The sequence below is a fragment of the Gopherus evgoodei genome, chromosome 13 (assembly GCF_007399415.2).
Source record: "Gopherus evgoodei ecotype Sinaloan lineage chromosome 13, rGopEvg1_v1.p, whole genome shotgun sequence".
NCBI lineage: Eukaryota > Metazoa > Chordata > Testudines > Testudinidae > Gopherus > Gopherus evgoodei.
The window spans coordinates 27,348,853-27,368,590 of record NC_044334.1 but is presented as its reverse complement, the minus strand read 5'-3'; the positions used below and the strand labels follow the sequence as shown (position 1 = coordinate 27,368,590).

Genomic DNA, 19,738 nt, shown 5'->3' with positions numbered 1-19,738 from the left:
TGCTAAAGGTCCACTGAGCTGTGGCCTCAATTCTACCATGTACTGGTCTTCAGAGATGCGGTACCCAAGACAGGCTCTTTCAAAATTTTCCAAGAAGGCCTCAGTGTCATCACCTGCCTTGTAGGTGGGAAATTTCCTGTGCTGTGGAACAATCATTGGCGCAGGGTTGTTAGGGTTGGCTGTGTTTTGCTTAGCCTTTTCTAATTCCATGGCCTGTCGGTGGGCTTCCCTCTGGAGTTCCCACTCTTTCTCTTTTATTTCCAGCTGTTTTTGGTGGTCTGCATCTTTGGCTTCTTGCTCTCTTTTGTAGGCTGCCTCTCTGGCTGCTTGTTCTCTTTTGTAGGCCACCTCTTCTTCTTGTAGTTTTCTGAGGTGGGCTGCATTTTTGATCTGTTCTTCTCTTTCTTTCAGCTCCATCTCTTTTTGTTTTATTTCTAGTTCCTGTATTTTTTTTCCCATCTGTCGCCTGTGCTCAGCGTCTTTGATTTGTCCTTCGGCCTCCATTTTTGTCTTGTTAGGCATGGTTCCTGTTTTCTTGTGTTGGGGTGCCCTCTGGTGTTTATCTTCTGAATTGCAGGTTCTCTGTTGCCTCCTGGGGTCTGCCTAGCAACAGTGCCTTTTCCCCTTTCTTCCTTTAGCTAATCTTTTCAATGTAAAGTAAACCAGAAAAATCACTTTATTTGCATGTGTATAGTGCTGGTATTTGACTCCTAATGGGAGTGCTATTGTCTGACAAAAGACCTGTTTGTCACAGCTTAATGGTTCCTTGCTTAATATGCAAGCCAAAAACTGCAAGAGAGAGCAGAGAAAAAAAATTATCTCTGGTTGCTTTTAAAACCAAACCTTCTCTGCTAAAAAGCCCCTAGCAAAGAAAAGAAAAATATAATATTCCTACTGGCTTCTGGATTCTATCCATCTCACCACTGCACACCATGTCATAACCTAGTCCCAGATTTGGATCTTAGCGTCCAAAATATGAGGGTTAGCATGAAAACCTCCAAGCTTAGTTACCAGCTTGGACCTGGTAAAGCTGCCACCACCCAAAAAATTAGAGTGTTTTGGGGCACTCTGGTCCCCCCAAAAAACCTTCCCTGGGGACCCCAAGACCCAAATTTCTTGAGTCTCACAACAAAGGGGAATAAACCATTTCCCTTCTCCCTTCTCCCTTCCAGGTATTCCCTCCCTGGGTTCCTGGAGAGATAAACAGAAGCAAACTCCGTGAATCTAAACAGAGGGATTCCACCCTCCCCGTTTCCAGCCTTGGAAAACAGAAGTACCGAGAGCTAATCTCTCTTCCCCCCTCACCCAGAGGGAATGCAAAGTCAGGCTAGTAAATCTAACACACACAGATTTCCCCCTGACTTCTTCCTCCCACCAATTCCCTGGTGAGCACAGACTCAATTCCCTGGAGTTCCCCACTAAAGAAAAACTCCAACAGGTATTAAAAAGAAAGCTTTATATAAAAAGAAAAAAAATACATAAAAATGGTCTCTCTGTATTAAGGTGACAAATACAGGGTCAATTGCTTAAAAGAAATATGAATAAACAGCCTTATTCAAAAAGAATACAATTTAACACATTCCAGCAACTGCACACATGTAAATACAAAAAAAAACATATAAATCACTATCTGATCTTTTGTACTTACCACTGGGAAACAGAAGATTAGAAAGCAAGAGACAGAAATCCTCCCATAGCCGAGAGAGAGACAGGCACAAGACAAAGAACTCAGACACAAACTTCCCTCCACCCAGACCTGAAAAAGTCTGGTTTCCTGATTGGTCCTCTGGTCAGCTGCTTCAAGTTACCTCTTTCCAGGTGTAAGAGACATTAACCCTTAGCTATCTGTTTATGCAAAAGCTTTGTTTAGCTTAACAAAGAGAAGGCTCAGGGGTGACTTGATCACAGTCTTTAGTTATCTACGTGGAGAACAAATATTTAATAATGGGCTCTTCAATCTAGCAGAGTAAGGTATAACGCAATCTAGTGGATGCAAGTTGAAGCTAGACAAGTTCAGACTGGAAATAGGGTGTTAATTTTTAACGGTGACAGTAATTAACCGTCGGAACCATTTACCAAGTATTGTGGTGAATTCTCCACTACTGGCCATTTTTCAATCAAGATTAGATGTTTTATTCTAAAAGCTCTGTTCTACGAATTATTGTGGGGCAGGTGTCTGGCTCGTCTGATACAGGCGGTCAGACGAGATGATCATAAGGGATCCTTCTGGCCTTGGAATCCATGAATAATCTGTGTGACAAAGACAGAACCAGATGTAAGTGGAGGGAGCTGCAGCTAGAGAATTTCAGGCTGGAAACAAGGGACACATCTTTAACAGTGAGGATAATTAAGCACTGAACATCTCACCTAGGGGTGCGGTGGATTCTCCGTCACTTGGATTCTTTAACACTGGGATTCTCAGAGGGACATCAAGGCCTGAATTACAATGGGCATTGGGCATCTAACTCTCTGAGGATCCTTTGAAAATCCGAGCCTAAATCAAGATTGGGTGCCTCTTTCTAAGAGATCAGCTCTGGCAGTTCTCTGGGTGTGGGAATTCTCTGGTCTGTGTTATAGGGGACGTCAGACTAGATGATCACAATGGTGCCCCTGGGTTTAAAATGTCTTGTACGCGTTCACCAATTTGCCCCACTCATTTCCACTCAAAATGATGCTGGCTCGTTGCTTTGGCCGTGTCACTCCTCTTTTTGCATCCCTCCCTTGGTTCCCACTTCTCCACCATATCAAACACCAACTGCTGGGCTTCACTTTCAGGGCCTTTCATGGCTGTCCCCACCTACCCATCATCTCTCAGATGCTATTGATGCCGATTCTGCTCCACCAGTGACGTCAGCCCTGGGGCTCACCGTGGGGCAGAGGTGCCCAGGGTTCACCGTGGGGCAGAGGGGCAGCTCAGGAACTGTCACCCCCAAAGGGGAGATTTGAGGAGAGATTTTATCATGGTCTCTGCTTGGTGGGAGTGCTGGTGATTGGACTCAGTGAGGGCGTCTGAGCTGCCTTGGCGTTTGGTGGGGAGGGGCAGGAAACAGGGGAGGTGCCTTCTCTCCCTCTTTCCCCACTCTGACTGGCCAGCTCATAGGATCTGGGACATGACTGGGATGGGCCACTGGCTCTCCACCCATCCCCAGGGCAGTGCATTAATGGAGTGCCTTGTGTGTCTTTTCAGAGGCTAATCAGCGGATGGGGGTGATCGCAGCGGGGGCCCTGCTAGCTTTGCTGCTCATCCTTCTCCTCTCGCTGCTCTGCTGCTGCTGTGTCTGTCGCAAGAAGGAGGAAGCTCAGGGGTAAGTGTCTGTGCCTTTGCCTCAACAGTGAGAGCCCAGCGTGCGGCCTTCCTGGAGCCGCTGCCATCCATCCCGGAGCTGCCGGGCTCCCAGCCACCGAGCCTGTCCAATGAAGCAACATGTTCTCTTCAGCTGGAATCTGCCATGGCATTTTTCAGGTTTGGGATGAAAACATTTGAGAAAAAAATTTAAAAATTTCCTTTGAGTTTTGGAAACCATCCATAGCCTGAAAACTCCCACAGGAGAGGCTATCCTAGATTAATCCCCCCTGAGAGAGAGATCCTAGAATGTCCTTTCCCCCACCCCTGCAAAGGTCACACACTCCTTACAAACTGATCAACAGCCAGGATGGCTTAAGGTATGTCTGCACTGGAGCTGGAGGAGCCAGTCAGCAGCGGGAGGGGCAAGCTGTCCTGAGTACATACCCAGGATCTTAGACAGGATCGCACCTGGCCAGATAGCCCCAGCTCCCCTCCCCGCCGCTCATCCAGGTGCGGCTAGCCTCTGCTTTTAGTGCTGCCTTGGTCAGGAAAGAAGTGGCCAAATTGGAGAGACTCCAGAGGAGAGTGACAGAAACATCCCAATGTTTACAAAACCTGACGCAGGTGGAAAGGTTAAAAAACGGGGCGTGTTTAGTAGTGAGAGAAGAAGACTGAGGTGGGGAGCCTGACAACAGTCTTCAAATATGTTAAGAGCTGCTATAGAGAGGATGATGGTGGATTGTTGTCTATGTCCCCTGATGGCAGGATGAGAAGTAATGGGCTTCATCTGCAGCAAGGGAGATTTAGGTTAGATATTAGGAAATCTTGTCTAACTAAAGAGATCGTTAAGCCCCTGTACCAGGTTTCCAAGGGAGGTTGTGGAATCCCTGTCCCTGAAGGTTTTTAAGACCAGGTTGGACAAACACTTGTCAGGGCTGTTCTAGGTTTACTTGGTCCTGCCTCAGCGCTGGACGACGTGACCCCTCGAGGTTCCTGCCAGGCCTGTGTTCGGGATTCTATGTCTGTTGCAGTGTAGACGCTCCCTTAGCCTGCCCCTTGGGTGCAGCTGCTGAGCAAAGGGCAGGGAGGTGCAATGCAGAAGCTGAGCTCTCAGGGATCTGTTAATACAACGCATGGGCTGAGTTCACTGAAGCCAGGGAGGGCAAGTGTAGAGTTTCCAGCAGTAACAATGGGACCTTGTTGCCTCTATGTCCCTGCGGAGCAGCTGCTGGGCCAGCTGAACCCATGGCCTCATTAGCAAGCGTCCCGATCCCTCTCCTTGTGCAGCATGTCTGGGCCCCAAAGTGCCAGGCTCTGACAGGCCCGTTTAAATCCCCACCCTGAACGTCACCTCCCTGCAGGGTCAGCATTTATCTTGCTGCCTGAAAAGGAAAAGTGGCAAAGAGCCGGTCCTGATGGAGTGCGGTCCAGGAGCCTGCCTGGCCACCATGTCCTCAGTGCTGTACTGAGGTACCTGTGCCCCTGAGTGGGGAGCAGGTTCTGAGCCCCCTGCTCTACTGGCCTGGGCCCTGGCATCTCCATGGGTAAACTGCACTCAGCATGGCCATATCAACGCTTGTGTGCGCATGACCTTAGCCTCTGCTCCTCCCACCATCCCCTAGATGGGTCATAGACCCTTCCAGCATGGGCCCAGCCATGCACTGGGTAGTGCCAATCAGCCTCTTGCCATTGACCCCCTCATGCCTGTGGGAGCTCAATGGGGATTCCAGCCACCGAGGTCAGGCTCTGCTAGAGGTCGGGCTGCAGCCAGAGCCCCGTGAGCCTGTGTTACCGTCTGTCCCTAGTCACAGCTCTTGGCTCAGTCTCTCATTTTATTTACACGGTAGATCATCGAGTGATTCTTACTGCCACTCAGGATACACGTGTAGCACCTGCCCTGGGCGTGTGCCATGCAGTGTACACCAGACAGGCAAGGGCGTGGCAGAAATAGCATGTGTCCAACTGTTCCAGAGCATGTTCCGAGCTGGACGGTCTTGTGATCAAAGAGCAGCTCTGGGGATCAGAGGTTGCACGGGCTAAGCCTGGGCCCAACACTGACTCTGTGATCTTAGAGGGGTCTCGTCCAGTGGTAGAGTGGTGTAAGAAAAAAACTGAGTACATGAACCTAACTAAACTCCACTTTCCAAGAAAGAGAAACAGAGAAACTGTTTACCCTGATCTATGCTACTGGTCTCATCGCTGTTCTGTGTCTCAGCATCACCATCTGCAGACTAGGGGGAAGTCCCTGCAGAGACATGATAAGGCACCATGCAATAGTGGTTGTAAAGTGCTTTGAGATCCTCCCTATACAAGTGCTCTCAGCCTCTGGCTCATGCCCCTAGGCCAAAGGGGCATTTGGGGGCAGGAAGGGGAAAATGCAGCATTGCCAGCAGAGGGAAGATGCCTTTAACCAGACCAAGGTGTTCCCCGACCTGGTTGGAAATGGCGCCTTGCCCATCATCCAAGGAACCAAGGAAGTGAGTGTGCTCTTTCCCTAGCTTTCCCACAAAGCAGTCACTGGTGGAGGGCACAGAACCAGATCAATGAGAAATCTAAGTGATGGGCACTACGCTGCGTGATTGCCAAATGCTCGGAGATCCATCAAGTGGCCTGTTCACACAGGGAGATGAGAGCTGGCATAGGAGCTGGTTAATCCAGCGGACAAGGCAGAATGGGATCTGACGGCTGGGAGCGAATGCTAGGCAAATTCAGAATAGAAACACGGCACAGATTTTCAACAGTGAAGGGAAGTAGCCATTGGAACAATTTATTCAAGGACATGGGGGATTGTCTATAGCTGGGAGGCCTTCAGTCAGAACTGGGGGTCTCTTTCTAAAGATCTGCTCTGGTTCAACTAGAGGTTATTGGGCTAAAATCCCTGGGTGGTTCTCTGCCCTGTAAACCCAGGTCAGACTAGATCAAAATGGGCACTTCTGGCCTTGGAATCTGCGAATCCATGAGAAAAATCCAACTGGAATGGGAGCACTTTTGCTCAGCCAGGACTCTAGCCCCCTCACCCCTCCTCCTCCTTCCATTCTGCTCAGACCTGTCTCTAGCCACCCCTACCCCTCCCCTCCCCTCTGCTGCTCAACCAGGGCCCCCAGTCGGTGCACTCCCACCCATTTCCACAGTAAAGCTGGTTAAAATCAATATAAAATGTTTCCACAGCAGGGGAGTGCGTTTTCCCTCATTCTCTGCAATGACTGAACTACTTTTGCAGACACTTTCCAAACATTTTCAACCTCAGACACAGACTGAGCCTGGAAAATTTCAACCAAAAAGGCGAAGATTTCTGAAAACTCTAGGTAATTGCAAACAGGTTTTTTGTAATGGCCACTCTTAGCAGCCTTGACTCCCCTGGCTTGGGCCCAACCACAGGGCTTTGCCATCTGCCAGTGCAGCCATCCTGTAGTGCAGGGTGCTGGTGGGGGGATGGTGCAGCCACCTGTGGGCAGAAAGTCCATCCAATACTACACTGCAAAGAGGCCCTGGGAGTCAGGGATAGCACTGCCAAGCAGAAGCTCAGGGAAATGTAGGTAGGAAGAACATAATTACCTTCACAGAATTTGGACAAGACATCAGGGTCAAACTCGTGCTGTTTCAAGTGCCATGAAATCTTTGATACCCACAAGGGATCAGGTCTGGAACCTCCCCAACAGGCATAGCAGCAGAGTGACACTGACTTGGAGAAAAGTGAACGACCTGCTGAGTAACTGGTGCCATTACGCCCTCAGCTTTCCCTAGGGGCTTCCCGACCAAGTACTGCCCTCCTGACTTGATAGCTGGCCAAGTACACACGTATGTGAGCAGATGGGCTCACCCTTGGGCAGCACGTGTAGGTCTCTGGCAGCTTCCTGCTGAGTGACCAGATCTGCCACTGCAGGGACCAAGGAAACTATGGGTAACACTGGGTGGAAACATGGGTGGAAGCCAAAGTTGGCATAGAACCGGGCTGTGTTGGGTAGAGGTGTGGCCCAAATTGTTATAGGCAAATTCTACAAAAGGCAGCAGGGAGACCCAGTCATCCTGTTGACAATTTAAGAAGCAACAGTGGTGCTTATGGCAGCGTTAGGCACCTGCAATCCAGGCAATCGCAGAAGGCTCCAAGGAAGCTAGAGAGTCCCCTGAAAGCCTGATCCAGTCCATAAGGGTCTTCTGTTGGCCTGCTTGACAGCTGCTCTGTCATGCTCCCCAATGGGGGCTCTGATAGAAGGACAGCCCTGCTACCTGGCTCCAGCTCCACTCTTGGTGGCTCCAGCACCTGCTCTCCCTTTCTCATTCCCAACTACAGCAGTTCCCACGCTGACCCACCTCTGCGTGCCCCACCCAGGGGACTGCCTCGCAGCCAGGGAACACAAGGGCCAGAGCTAAGAGGAGCCCAGGGCCAGCTGGAGCCAGGTAGCAGGGCCACCTTTACAGCAGAGCCCCCAGCTGGAACAAGAAGGAACAGCTTATTCCTGGTGGGCCAAACAGAAGGCCTTTGCCGGTGGCTATTGTACCTGTGCTCCCTTACCAGACGGCCCCTTTTCCTCCCCTGAAGAGCATTCTCTGAGCCAGAGGTGCCAATGCCGGGCTCAGGCAGGAGTGGGGGGTTCTCAGAGGTGGGCCAGGGCAGGAGACTTTCAGTCCAGAACTGGGCAGGGGAGTGCAGGGGCTGGAGGTGCTAGGAGTTCGAGGTGGACTCGGGGGGAGGGGTCAGAGCTGAGTAGCAGAGCTGCCTGGACATTGGAGCCCACAGCTGGAGGCACAGGGAAAGGATGGGCTCTAGGGGGAGTCACTCGCTACTTCTCTGGGCTTCTCCCAGCTCCACCACTACCCCCATCTTCCTCCCAGTCCCAAGCAGGGGCCCCAGAATTGAACTGTTCAGGAGGCATCTATGAGACAAACACTACAATTGGGAGGTACTGCTCCGGGATCTGATTTACCCATTCTGTCTGTCCATAGTGTGTGGATGGTACGCTGGTGAGATAAGAAGTGCTATGCTTAGGAGCTTCAAAAAGTCATGCCAGAAGTGCGCAATAAATTGCCTCAATCTGACACAATGGCAGTTGGAAGACATGTTCTAAAAGAGATGGACTGTCTCTGAGGTGGTTGGTACTGTGCAGGAAGGATAAAATGTGCAATCTTGATCAATCACTGTGCACTACCGAGAACGAATCAGATCCATAGTGAAGTCCAGAGACACAGTGGACCAGGGCTAGGGCAGGTTGGGCAGTGTCTGGAGAAGGTTGAATGGCTTCACATGTGTGTTTCTGATTCAGGAGCAGAAGTCACAAAAGCTAATGTATTTCTTGACAGGGTGCTCACCCAGCCACCAGAAGGTCCATAAAACTAAGCTCAAAGTTTTAGTTTGGCCAAAGTGACCATTGAGAGGTGCATCGTAGCAAAGTTTCAGGACTTCGCATCAAGGTAGACCATCAGGGACATAAATGTTTTCCCCATGGTAGAGTAAATGTGAGCCAGGCTGGGTATTTGCATTGTCCAAAGCCTGGTCGATCTGGGTAGCAAATGGGTCATGAGGCAGCCAGGACCAAATGATGGACATTAGGCTCTTCGCCACCGTTCCATTGACAAAATGTGACGGTTTAAGGACTCAAAAAAGGTTCTGTGTGAGATTTGACGTAGTCATCCTTGAGGGACGAGGCATCCACCTTTCCATTTCTAGCACCCAGGCAGTAAGTCATGACAAACTCAAATTGGGCAAAAAATATTGACCAACAGATCTGATGCTGATTTACATTTTGAGCCATAGAAAAATATTCCAAGTTCTTGTGGCTAGTATTGACCTGCACCAGGATCCTTCCAGGAGGTGGCGCCACTCTTCAATGGTTGCCTTGGTCACCAATAGCTTCTTATCCAAAATGTTGTAGTTCCTTTGTACCAGGGTTAACTTTTGTGAATAAAAGGCATGTGGGTGGAGCTGATTATGAGACCCATTTGTTGTGACAGTATGGCTCCAATGGTGAAATTTTGATGTACTGGCCTCCAGAGTAAATGGTTGGCTGTGATCTGTATGGACAAGGATGGGCGCCATGGTGAAAGCTCTCTTTAGTTGGTCAAAGCTGAACTGAGCCTCAGAAGACCAGACAGATCGTTCTCCCTTCTGGAAGGGCGCCCTCATAGGGGCTACCAGGTGGGGAAAAGTTGACAAAACCGAGGAATCATTATACCTATTGCACGTCCCTCGGAGCTGCCCGCTTGGAGATGGCAGATACCTTACATGGATCCATAGTCAGCCCTTCAGGCAAAATGCTGTATCCTAAGAAGCTGATTGTGCTCTGGTCAAATTCAAACTTCTCCAGTTAAGCATAAAGGTGGTTCTGATGGAGCCCTTCCAAGACCCAGGTCACATATTGGTCATGAAGGACCTGGGTCTCAGAGAAGATATCATCAAGGCAGATCACAACAATCTGGTCCAACATGTCTCTAAGAATATCCTTGATTATATGTTGGAACATCGCAAGGACAATGCACAATCCAAAAGGCATTACCAAGTACTCAAAATGTGCGAACCGGGTGTGGAAGGCAGTCTTCCACTCATCCTATTCCTGAATACAGACAAGGTTATAAGCTCCATGGAGGTCCAGCTTGGTAAAGATCTTAGCAGAGCGAAGTGTCTCAAGAGCAGTAGAAGGGTATCGATTCCAGATGGTGACCTCATTCAAGGCTAGATAGTCCATGCAGTAGAGGCTTTGGAATTGACTAGTGCTTCTTGACTGGCCAGCATGGCAGGGTGCCGTAGACAAAGTGGAATCTGCGGGGATGTTGGCTGTTGGTTGGATGGTGCAAAAGCCCTGGTGGACAGATGTGGGCTCTGCATGGCCAAATGAGGGAGGAAAACTGGCCCAGCTTAGATCCCTCTGTTGGAGCTGGGGCATTTCCTGATCGAGGTGTGGGTTAGGCCTTACATGGACAGAATGAAGCAAAATGCTCAGGTTGTCCACAAAACAGACAGAGGTCTTCTGCCTGGCATTGAGCCTACTCCCCTTTGGAGAGGTGGGTCTGGGCCATATCAACCTGCATGGGTTTGGACTGCAGTGTGGGCACGTGAGATTGGCTGGTCAGGGCCATCAAACCGGGCATGGCTCAGAGTATCATCCACCTTTCTTGGTGGCGTTTGGGTAGGCGGTTGTTAGCTTTAATGACTAGGCCAGCCATAGCTCTATCCTGCTGCTATGAAGGAGCAAAGAGGGAAGTAGCAGCTCCTTTCCAACTGAAATAGCTGTGGAAAAAATCTCCCTGCAGTGTGGCTGCATCTCATACTGTCGACTGCTGCAGGAAACCTCCATTTGGCAGTAGTGCCAATTAAATTCCAAACCCGTACATCTGGTTTGGAGAACGTGTGGTCTGCATCTAATTATTGTGCAGATAAAAGAAGCCACTTCACAAACACAGACTCATTGTCAGAAGTATTTCTTGGGAAAAGTCTCGAAATAGTTTCCTTCATCCGTGATTTGTTGGGCTCTCTGGCTCTTTGTGGCTGTGCTGGCGCATTGCAGGATGGGGTTAGCTCTGGAAAGCACAGCCTGCTGCTTCCCCGGTGCAGAGCTCCAGGAGGAAATGGCAGCACCCCTGCTAGCAGCAGTGGAATGGCAGAATCTCTTTACAGTGAGTGGGACAAGTTTAGGTTGTGGCTAATTCTAAACTTTGGCAGGTTTGCCTCGTGTTCTGTGCAAAATCCTAGATCAGTGGTCCCCAAACTTTTCATCTTGTGCCCCCTTTACCTGTGCCCACCCCCCACCAGCCAGGAGCGGGAGACGCAAACAGGGGTAAGGGGGCTCAGCCTGTGGGAAGGAGCAGCTGATGCCAGTAGCTAGGGTCCCAGGCATAGGGATGGCAGATGCAGCCAAGAGCAGAGCCCTGGGCAGAGGGCCAAGATCATGGGGTTGGCAGCCAGGGCCCTGGAAATAGATCCCCGGGTGCAGGGTCGGCAGCCAATCCCCGGGACCAGAGCCAGGACAGGGCCCAACCACACCCCCGCAAACACCTCCACAAACATTCTTCCACGCCCCCAAGAGGAGCGCACTCCACAGATTGGGGACCTCTGTCCTAGATGAATATGGAGTGTCACTGTTTAGCACCCTCTAGTGACAGCATGACAACATATCACAAGGCAATCAGCTGTGGGCTCCTGTAGTTAATGAAAGTGTGGGAGGGCTAGAGTAAACTCTGGTGAACACACAGACTGTCTTCTGTGCTTCCCTTTCTAGGTGTCGCCTTGGCTTTTCAGCCTGCTCACATCACAGCGTTACTATGGTTATTTATTTATACTCCCATAGCACCTAGAAGTCCCAGTCATGGAGCAGGGCTCCATTGTGCGAGGTACAGTACAAACAGAGAACTAACCGTACTACCTATAGCCATGCTAGAAAACACTAGTCAAGGACTGTTTTGCTTAAACCAAATTAGGGGAGCCCCACACTACAAGGCTGCATCAGGCAGAAAAAACAGCTACTAACCTTCCCATAACTATTGTTCTTCAAGATGTGTGGCACATTCCACTGTAGGTCTGTGCACGCCTTGAGCACAGCTGCCAGAAATTTTTCCCTCACTGGTACCCATTGGGTCATCTCTGGCACCTTCTGGGGCTGCGCACGCGTAGCACCAGTCTAGAGGGCCCAAACGACCCCGCACCCTCTTAGTCCCCTTTTTCTGTCCAACTCCAGAAGAGGGGTAGGAGAGTGGGTCGTGGAACAGACGTGCAACAGATCTTGAAGAACCACAGTTGCAGACAGGTTAGTAACTATTTTTTCTTCTTCAAGTGATTGCACATGTCCATTCCGCTGGAGGTGACTCCCAAGCAGTAGGATTGGAAGTGGGATCAAAGTTCATGGACATGCTGACTGTAAAACAGCTTGACTGAACTGACATCATCCCTAGCCTGTTGAGTAATAGCGTACTGAATAGAAAACATGCACCAATGACCAAGTTGCGGCTCTGCAAATGTCCTGAATAAGGGCCTGGGTCAGGAATGCTGATGATGATGTTTGCACTCTTGTGGAGTGGACAGTCAGGATAGTTGGTGGCAGACCATCTGCCTGCTCATAACGTGTGAATGCACAATGAGATCCAAGATGAAATTCTCTCAGCAGAGATGAGGAGGCCTTTCATCCTGTCAACTACCGTTACAAAGTGTTGGGTGGATCTATGAAACAGCTTGGTCCTCTCTGTGTAGAACACTGGGGCACATCTAATGCCCAGAGTGTGAAGATGTTGCTCCGCCCTGTTCATGTGTGGCTTTGGGTAGAAAACTGGCAGGAAGATTGTCTGATTACTATGAAATTGAGAAAGCTTCAGAAGGAAGGCAGGTTGAAGACACAGCTGCACCTTATCCTTAAAGAAGACCATGCATGGGGGTTCCAACATGAGGGTGTGGATCTCCAAGACCCTAATGGACACCAAGAAAGCCATCTTCCGTGAAAGGTATGACAATGGCCACATTGCCAGCAGCTCAAATGGGGGACTCATATGTTTTGATAAGACCATGGAGGGACAGGTTCTCATATTTGGGGGTATAGTTTTTCCAGGCCCTTGAGGAAATGGATGGATATTTCATGTGAAAAAATGGACTGATTATTCACCGAGGGATGGAATGCTGAAATTGCTGCAACGATGACCTTAATTGATGAAATTACTAAACCCTGCTGTTTCAGGTGTAACAAATATTCAGGAACACCCTACAGAGAAGACTGTGTGGGCGAGATTCCGCATTGGGAAGCCTATTTCATTTGGAGAGATATGTAGCCCTGGTGGAGGGATTCCTGCTACCTAATAGGACTTGGCGAACCTGCTCCGAGCAGGCCAGCTCTGCATTATTTAGCAATTGGAGCTTCCAGGCCATTGGGTGGAGGCTGCTGAGATTTGGCTGGAGCAGTCAACCGTCGTCCTGAAAGATCAGGTCTGGAAGTAGAGGTAGTGCAGTCAATATGGAAAGGCCCAGGAGTGTGGCAAGCCAGTGCTGACAGGTCCAAGCTGGGGCTATGAGAATGACCCTCATCTGATCCTGTTTGATTTTCAGTAGGACCTTGTGCACAAGTGGGATGGGCGAAAGCATAGAATAGGTTCACTGTCCATGGGTGTAAGAAGGCATTTGTGAGTGAACCCGGGCTGTGGCCTCATAGAGAGCAAATCTGGTGACACTTTCTGTTGTGTCTGGTTGCGAACACGTCTATCCGGGGAGTCCTCTGCTTCTTGAAAAAAATCCCTCATGATTTCCAGGTGAAGGGACCACTTGAAAGACCTGCTGAGGCAATCTACCAGCTCATTTTGTGCTTCTGGAACATGAGAAGCCTTGAGGTGGATTGAGTAATGGTCTCAAGTTGCAGTGGAGGAGGTTTAGGTTGGATATTAGGAAAAACTTTTTCACTAGGAGGGTGGTGAAGCACTGGAATGGGTTACCTAGAGAGGTGGTGGAATCTTCATCCTTAGAGGTTTTAAAGGTCACATATTGAAGTCATATCTGCCCAGCAGCAGTCGCACAGTACAGTAAACTTCTCTGCAGAAAAGGTCTAGTTTCTTGGAGTCTTTTGCTTTAGAAATCACCCCTTGCAGGCCCTGCCCTTTTCTTGGCTGTGGACACCACCAGACACCCAAGGAGGGGTGAGTGAATAAGAACTCATAGCCTTGGGCAAGCACAAAGTACTTCCTCTTGGCCCTTTTTGAGATGGGGTAAAGAAGTCAGGGGTTTGCCAGAGGGCTTTCACTAGGTCCATAATGGCCTCAGTCAGAGGTAGGGCTACTTTTCACATGTCTGCTGCAGTCACAATGCCAACTAGGCTGTGGGAGGAGTCCCTCGCTACCTCCACTTGTAAGGCTAAGTCTGAGGCCACTCTCTTCAGCAGCTCCAAGTGGGCTTTGTGGTTGTCTTGAGGAGATGACATTCCTGCCCCGACACAGCGTCATCTAAGGAAGAGAAGGTCTGCACTGGCAGAGGGCCATCCTCCTCCCCTTTTGCGCCAACAGGATCCCACAGAGCTGGATTAAAGCTGAACCTGAACGAGACAGAGGTGATGCTGGTGGGCAGAGGAAAGCATTTTGAAGAGCTTGCAGCTACGGTGCAGTCTCTATTATTTAAAGATACACAGCCACAATTGGTCAGTTCGGACCATACTCTCTGATGCTGAGCTCTCACATAGCAGCACCCACAAGTAAAGCTATCTATCATCTCCACTTGGCTATGAAACTCCATCACATCCTGGTGGACGAAGACCTGGCCTCAGTTATTCATGGCTCAGTTGCCTCTCGGCTGGACTACAGCAATGGGCTATACCTGGGCATGAAGCCTTCAGCACTTGAAAAACTCCAGCTAGTTCAGGACACTGAAACATGTCTCCTTAGCAACACAGGCTAGTGGGAGCTCATCAGACCTGTCCTTCCCTTCGTACACTGAATTTCAGATCAAGTTCAGGACTCCAGTCCTTATTTTCAAAGGGACCAGGGTATCTAAAAGATCATGTGAAGCTCTGGGTCAAAGACCATGGTCAAAGACAACTCTACTCCTCTGATATACTCTCAACAATAAGAGTAAAGCTTGTCTGTGTGGGGGCCAGGACCTTCTCTGGGTTCAAGTCAAGACTCTGCAATGAACACCCCTAGTGTGATGGGGTTGACTAGACCCTGAGGCCCCCTGCTGGAGGCCTTGTGGCCCTGCCACACCCTGCCCCAGAAAAGGGCAGTAGAGTGGTCCTCCAAGTTGCCTAGAGTGGCTGTGTGGGAAGCAGCCAATCAGAGCCCAGCATGCTACTATAAGAAGAGCTGCAGAGCAGGTGTGAGTTCAATACCTTTCTAGCCCTGGAGGAGAGTGGAGGGTGTGCCTGGCTGGCTGAAGAGCTACAGGACCTCAGACATAGCAGTGCTGGCAGAGGCTGAGGGGAATGTGAAGGAGCTCCAGGCTGGCTGCTGGGACTCCACCAGGACAAGGCCCTCAAGTAAGGATGAAGAATGTGCTGGAGCCACAGGGGGAGTGGCCCAGGGAATTGTAGCAGCAATGTAGTTTATTTAAAGGGACAGGGCAGATGGCTGCTATCTATAGGGTCCCTGGGCTGGGACCCAGTGTGGGCTCGGTCCCTCTGCCCCTCCCCCAGCCACTGGGGAAGTCGCCTGGATGTTAAGACACCCCAGAAGGGGAACTTAACCATAGGAGTTGGAGAGCAGCAGCCAGAAAGGCCCTAAGAGGGCGAAGACATTGCCTCCAGGGAAGGAGCCCCGGGACACTGCTCTATACCAGAGCAAGGACAGCTTGAGAGAGATGTTATGGAGGACACTGAGAAAGGCCCCTATTGGACTTGTTGCTTTGCTTTTACCTCACAGACTGGTGATGATTCAGCCGGAGGGCTGAGTCACCGAAGACCCACCACAAACACACACAGGCCACGTCCAGACTACCCGCCGTATCGGCGGGTTAAAATCGATTGCTCGGGGATCGATATATCACGTCTAATCTAGACGCGATATATCGATCCCCGAGCGCGCTTATATCGATTCCGGAACTCCATCAATGCCATCGGAGTTCCGGAATCGACAGGGAGAGCCGCGAACATCGATCTCGCGCGGTGTGGACGGGTGAGTAATCCGATCTTAGATATTCGACTTCAGCTACGTTATTCACGTAGCTGAGGTTGCGTATCTAAGATCGATTTCCCCCACCTAGTGTGGACCAGCCCACACACACAGAGGGTGTACACACTCGGCCAGGGGGCGCTCATGAGAGGTGAGTGCACCCCATTACACCCGGGAACACAGGACCATCACAAACCTCACCATTTTCTGCTCCATGTGCAAGGCACATTTCTTTGACCTTGTCTTCTGTGGCATATACACAGAGCAACAGTATACTTACCATAATGACAGTTAATAAAAGGAGACAACCTACCAGAGCAAGACTCTTCACTGGAACTGCATCTCCTTCCGGGGAGAGGATGAAAACAGAAAAATGGGACAGATCTATTAGTCATGTTGCTTAATGTACTACTGGAAGATGCTCAGATGCTATGGTGATGGACATGGTATAAAAATCTATCTAGAACAGAACAGCCCTCATGGCTGCAGAAGTGTCAAGCTGTCTGGAGTGGCTGGAGAGTGAGGACCAACCTGTTAAGAAGCAGGGCACAGACCCCAAATTGGCAGTGAGTTCTGTACTTATATTTCACCAACCAAATATCAACTGTGAACTCCTTGAGCATTATAACAGCCTTAACATGGAGTCACAGACAGTCCCCTTGGGTGCCCAGGTGAGCCTGCCTGTGTGATAGCTGGTCCCTTCCACCAAAAATCACAGCAATATTCAGGTTACTCCCTGTCCCAAAGGACTGGTCACTTACCCCAGGTGAATTGCACTTTAGATCTCACAACAAAAGACAACTATTGTAGCCAGTCCTATAATAAACTATCTAAAGATTTATCAGCTAAGAAAAAGAAATGAGTCATTTAGAACGTTAGAGCAGCTAAACATACACCCACACCCACAGGTGAATTACAGTCTTAGCTTCCAAAAGTTGATAGGCACTGCTGTAATATGCAAGCTCCATATGTCTTTTAGGGCTAATCCAGGCTAAGCAGCTGGGGATCCCTCGCTTATGCTTAGAAATCTTGTTCTCCCAAAGTCCAAGTCACACAGAGACACAGTTTCTTCTTGTCAGGGATTTTTATTCCCTTCCCTCAACCCCCCCGCCAGAGTTCAAGCTGATGGGTGAGTGCGTGCACTCATTTCCTCTTCATGGGTAATGGAGAGGAGGAATGCAGTTAACAGAGTCTTTGTTCCTTCATGTTTCACAATGGCTCATTTGGTTTCCAGGCCTTCTTGATGGGCAGGATCTAACACCTTGTGTGGGAAGCCAGCATTGTACATTGATTAATGTCTTTCCTGTTTGATGTGGGGGAAAGATAGCTCAGTGGTTTGGGCAGTGGTCTGCTAAACTCAAGGTTGTGAGTTCAGCCCTTGAGGGGGCCATTTGGAGGCACAAAAAAAGATAGTTGGGGATTGGTCCTGCTTTGAGCAGTGGGTTGGACTAGATGACCTCCTGAGGTCCCTCTAACCCTGATATTCAATGATGACTTACAGGATTATAATGCAAACATGTAATGTCACATTATAACCCAAGGTATAGATGATGTAAGTGAGATTAATACACATAAAGCCTAAATACCAAGCACATGTGTATAACTCTAATACATAGATTAACAACACTAACACACAGGTGAACCTGAGTGGTTCCAGCTGTGTATTTGTCATTGTTCAGCTGAGGCCTAGGGGACTTGGCATCAGCTAGTGCCTGCTCTGCCAGCATCACAATAAGCTTAAAAACATGATTCCTGAAGCAAAGAAACAGAACCAACATTTATTATTTTTTAAAATGTCGTTATTTGAGGGGCCCAACCCTCAAACTCTTGTGGTCAGTGATGCTGATGGCTGCAGCAAGCTGTTTTCCTGAAATTGCCAGGTACCTTATGGTTCCTGACCTGCTTTGAAGATCATGCCGGCTATGCCCAGCACTGATTCATAAACTACAAAGTCAGAGGGACCATTGTGGCCACCTAGTCTGACCTCTCGCATAACACAGGCTGTGGGAGATTTTCACACTTGAGCCATTCTTTTTAGGTGGCAAATCTGAGGAACTGTCCCAGATTGAGGGGTCAATGGAGGAGGTTTTGGAACATATCGATACATGAATAAGTCACCAGGACCAGGTAGTATTCACCCAGGAATTCTGAAGGAACTCAGATATGAAATTGCAGAACTAACAACTGTGGTATGTAACCTATTGCTTAAATCAGCCTCTGTACCAGATGACTGGAGGATAGCTAATGTAACACCAGTTTTTAAAAAAGGCTCCAGAGGCAATCCTGGTAGTTACAGACCAGTAAACCTAACTTCAGTACCAGGCAAATTGATTGAAACTACAGTAAAGAACAGAATTATGATATGCAGAGGAAGAGTCAGCATGGCTTTTATTATGCCCAAGCCTTTGTTATCCTGAGTAAAGATTCCACGGACACTTCAGCCAAAACACACTGGTTTAGATAAAACACTGAACAAGTTTATTAACTGGAGAAAGATGGATTATAAGTAATAAAACCATAAACGTCAGAACTGGTTACAAAAGAAATTAAAGATAAACACACACACTATCTTCTAAATTTTACCAAGCTAAATAAGATTTGAAACCAAAACATTGTTTCTCACCCAAAAGCTTTCAGCAGTCCATACTTACTAGAAAACTTTCCATCTAGGACCACTACCCCCACTTCAGTGATGGCTCTTTGTCTTTCAGACGATCTTGCTGCCATCAGTAGAGGTGAGAGAGGAGAAGTGACCAGAGCCATTTTCCCCACTCTTCTTATATTCTGTGCTAGAAAAACCCTTGCTAGGTCATGGGTTAGGCTGTTCCATTCCGTACGTGCTCTGCAAACTGTCCTACAGGTGAATTGTAAATACTTGTTTACATCCTTCCTGTCAGAGAATAGCCACTTGTCTAATATAGTGAGATGTTAGTGAAAACCCAATTCACCATATCTGAGAGTCTACCAATCCCAATCCCAAAGGATCAGACATTTACCCCCAGGTCAGTATGTATCTCAGAGCTTACCCAAACATCATGCTGTCAGCCAATCCTTAGTAAACTAACTAAAGATATATTAATAAAAGAAGGAAGAGTGTATTCAATAGTTAAATAATCATATACATATAGATGATTTTCAGTGTTCATAGATCAGGTTCATAGCAGTGATAGAGCAGTCTGCTGGTTTGCAAAGGCCCCTCTGGTAACTTCCGAAAGATTGGAAGGGCCTCAGTCCATAGTTCAAAATACTCTATTTAGTTGTAAATCCACAATCCAGAGAATTGGAGTAGGAATGAGGCAAAATGGAGATGTCTCAGGTGTCTTTTATATCCTCTGCTATGTGCATGGAAATTTACTGTCCCAAACAAAGCCCACAGCCCCTGCATACAGAAAGTTACTTACAAAGATGGGGTCAGAGGTCACATGTCTGCATCACATGCTCTTACACCCCAAGAGTAAACACATTTGAGATACAAATACATAGCCAAAACTCATAACTTCAGATATAGTGACAATACATGGATTTCATGGAATCATAGAATATCAGGGTTGGAAGAGACCTCAGGAGGTCATCTAGTCCAACCCCCTGCCAGGATAATCATACTTGACAGAGTATAACTTTTCCATTGACACCTTACATTATATACTTTGCATCATAATTTAGTGCAATTGTAGGACAGTGATAGCAACAATGATTGATGTGGTCATCTTCAATCATACAACATCAGGCACAAGATTCATGGTCAAACTGTGAGTTTGCAACATGGCCTCTTCCCTCAGTTTGGAAGCAAGTTCATTATCTGCAGTGTTTTTACTGTTGCATTTGTTAGATTTGCTGTTCACTCAGCTTGGACACCAAAACTAGACTGGTTGGCTTCACTTTGTGGGTCTCCTG

At 48.6% G+C, this 19,738-nt stretch overlaps 1 protein-coding gene across 4 annotated transcripts in view; it reads left to right on the top strand.

The window, feature by feature from the left end:
* Nucleotides 1–19,738, top strand: part of SCARF2 (scavenger receptor class F member 2) — a 99,738-nt gene that overhangs the window by 57,580 nt on the left and 22,420 nt on the right. For all 4 annotated transcript variants that reach the window (XM_030583441.1, XM_030583444.1, XM_030583443.1 and 1 more), the window contains one exon: nt 3,188–3,305. In XM_030583441.1, the coding sequence (XP_030439301.1) occupies nt 3,188–3,305 (118 nt within the window). The remainder of the gene's footprint in view (nt 1–3,187; nt 3,306–19,738) is intronic.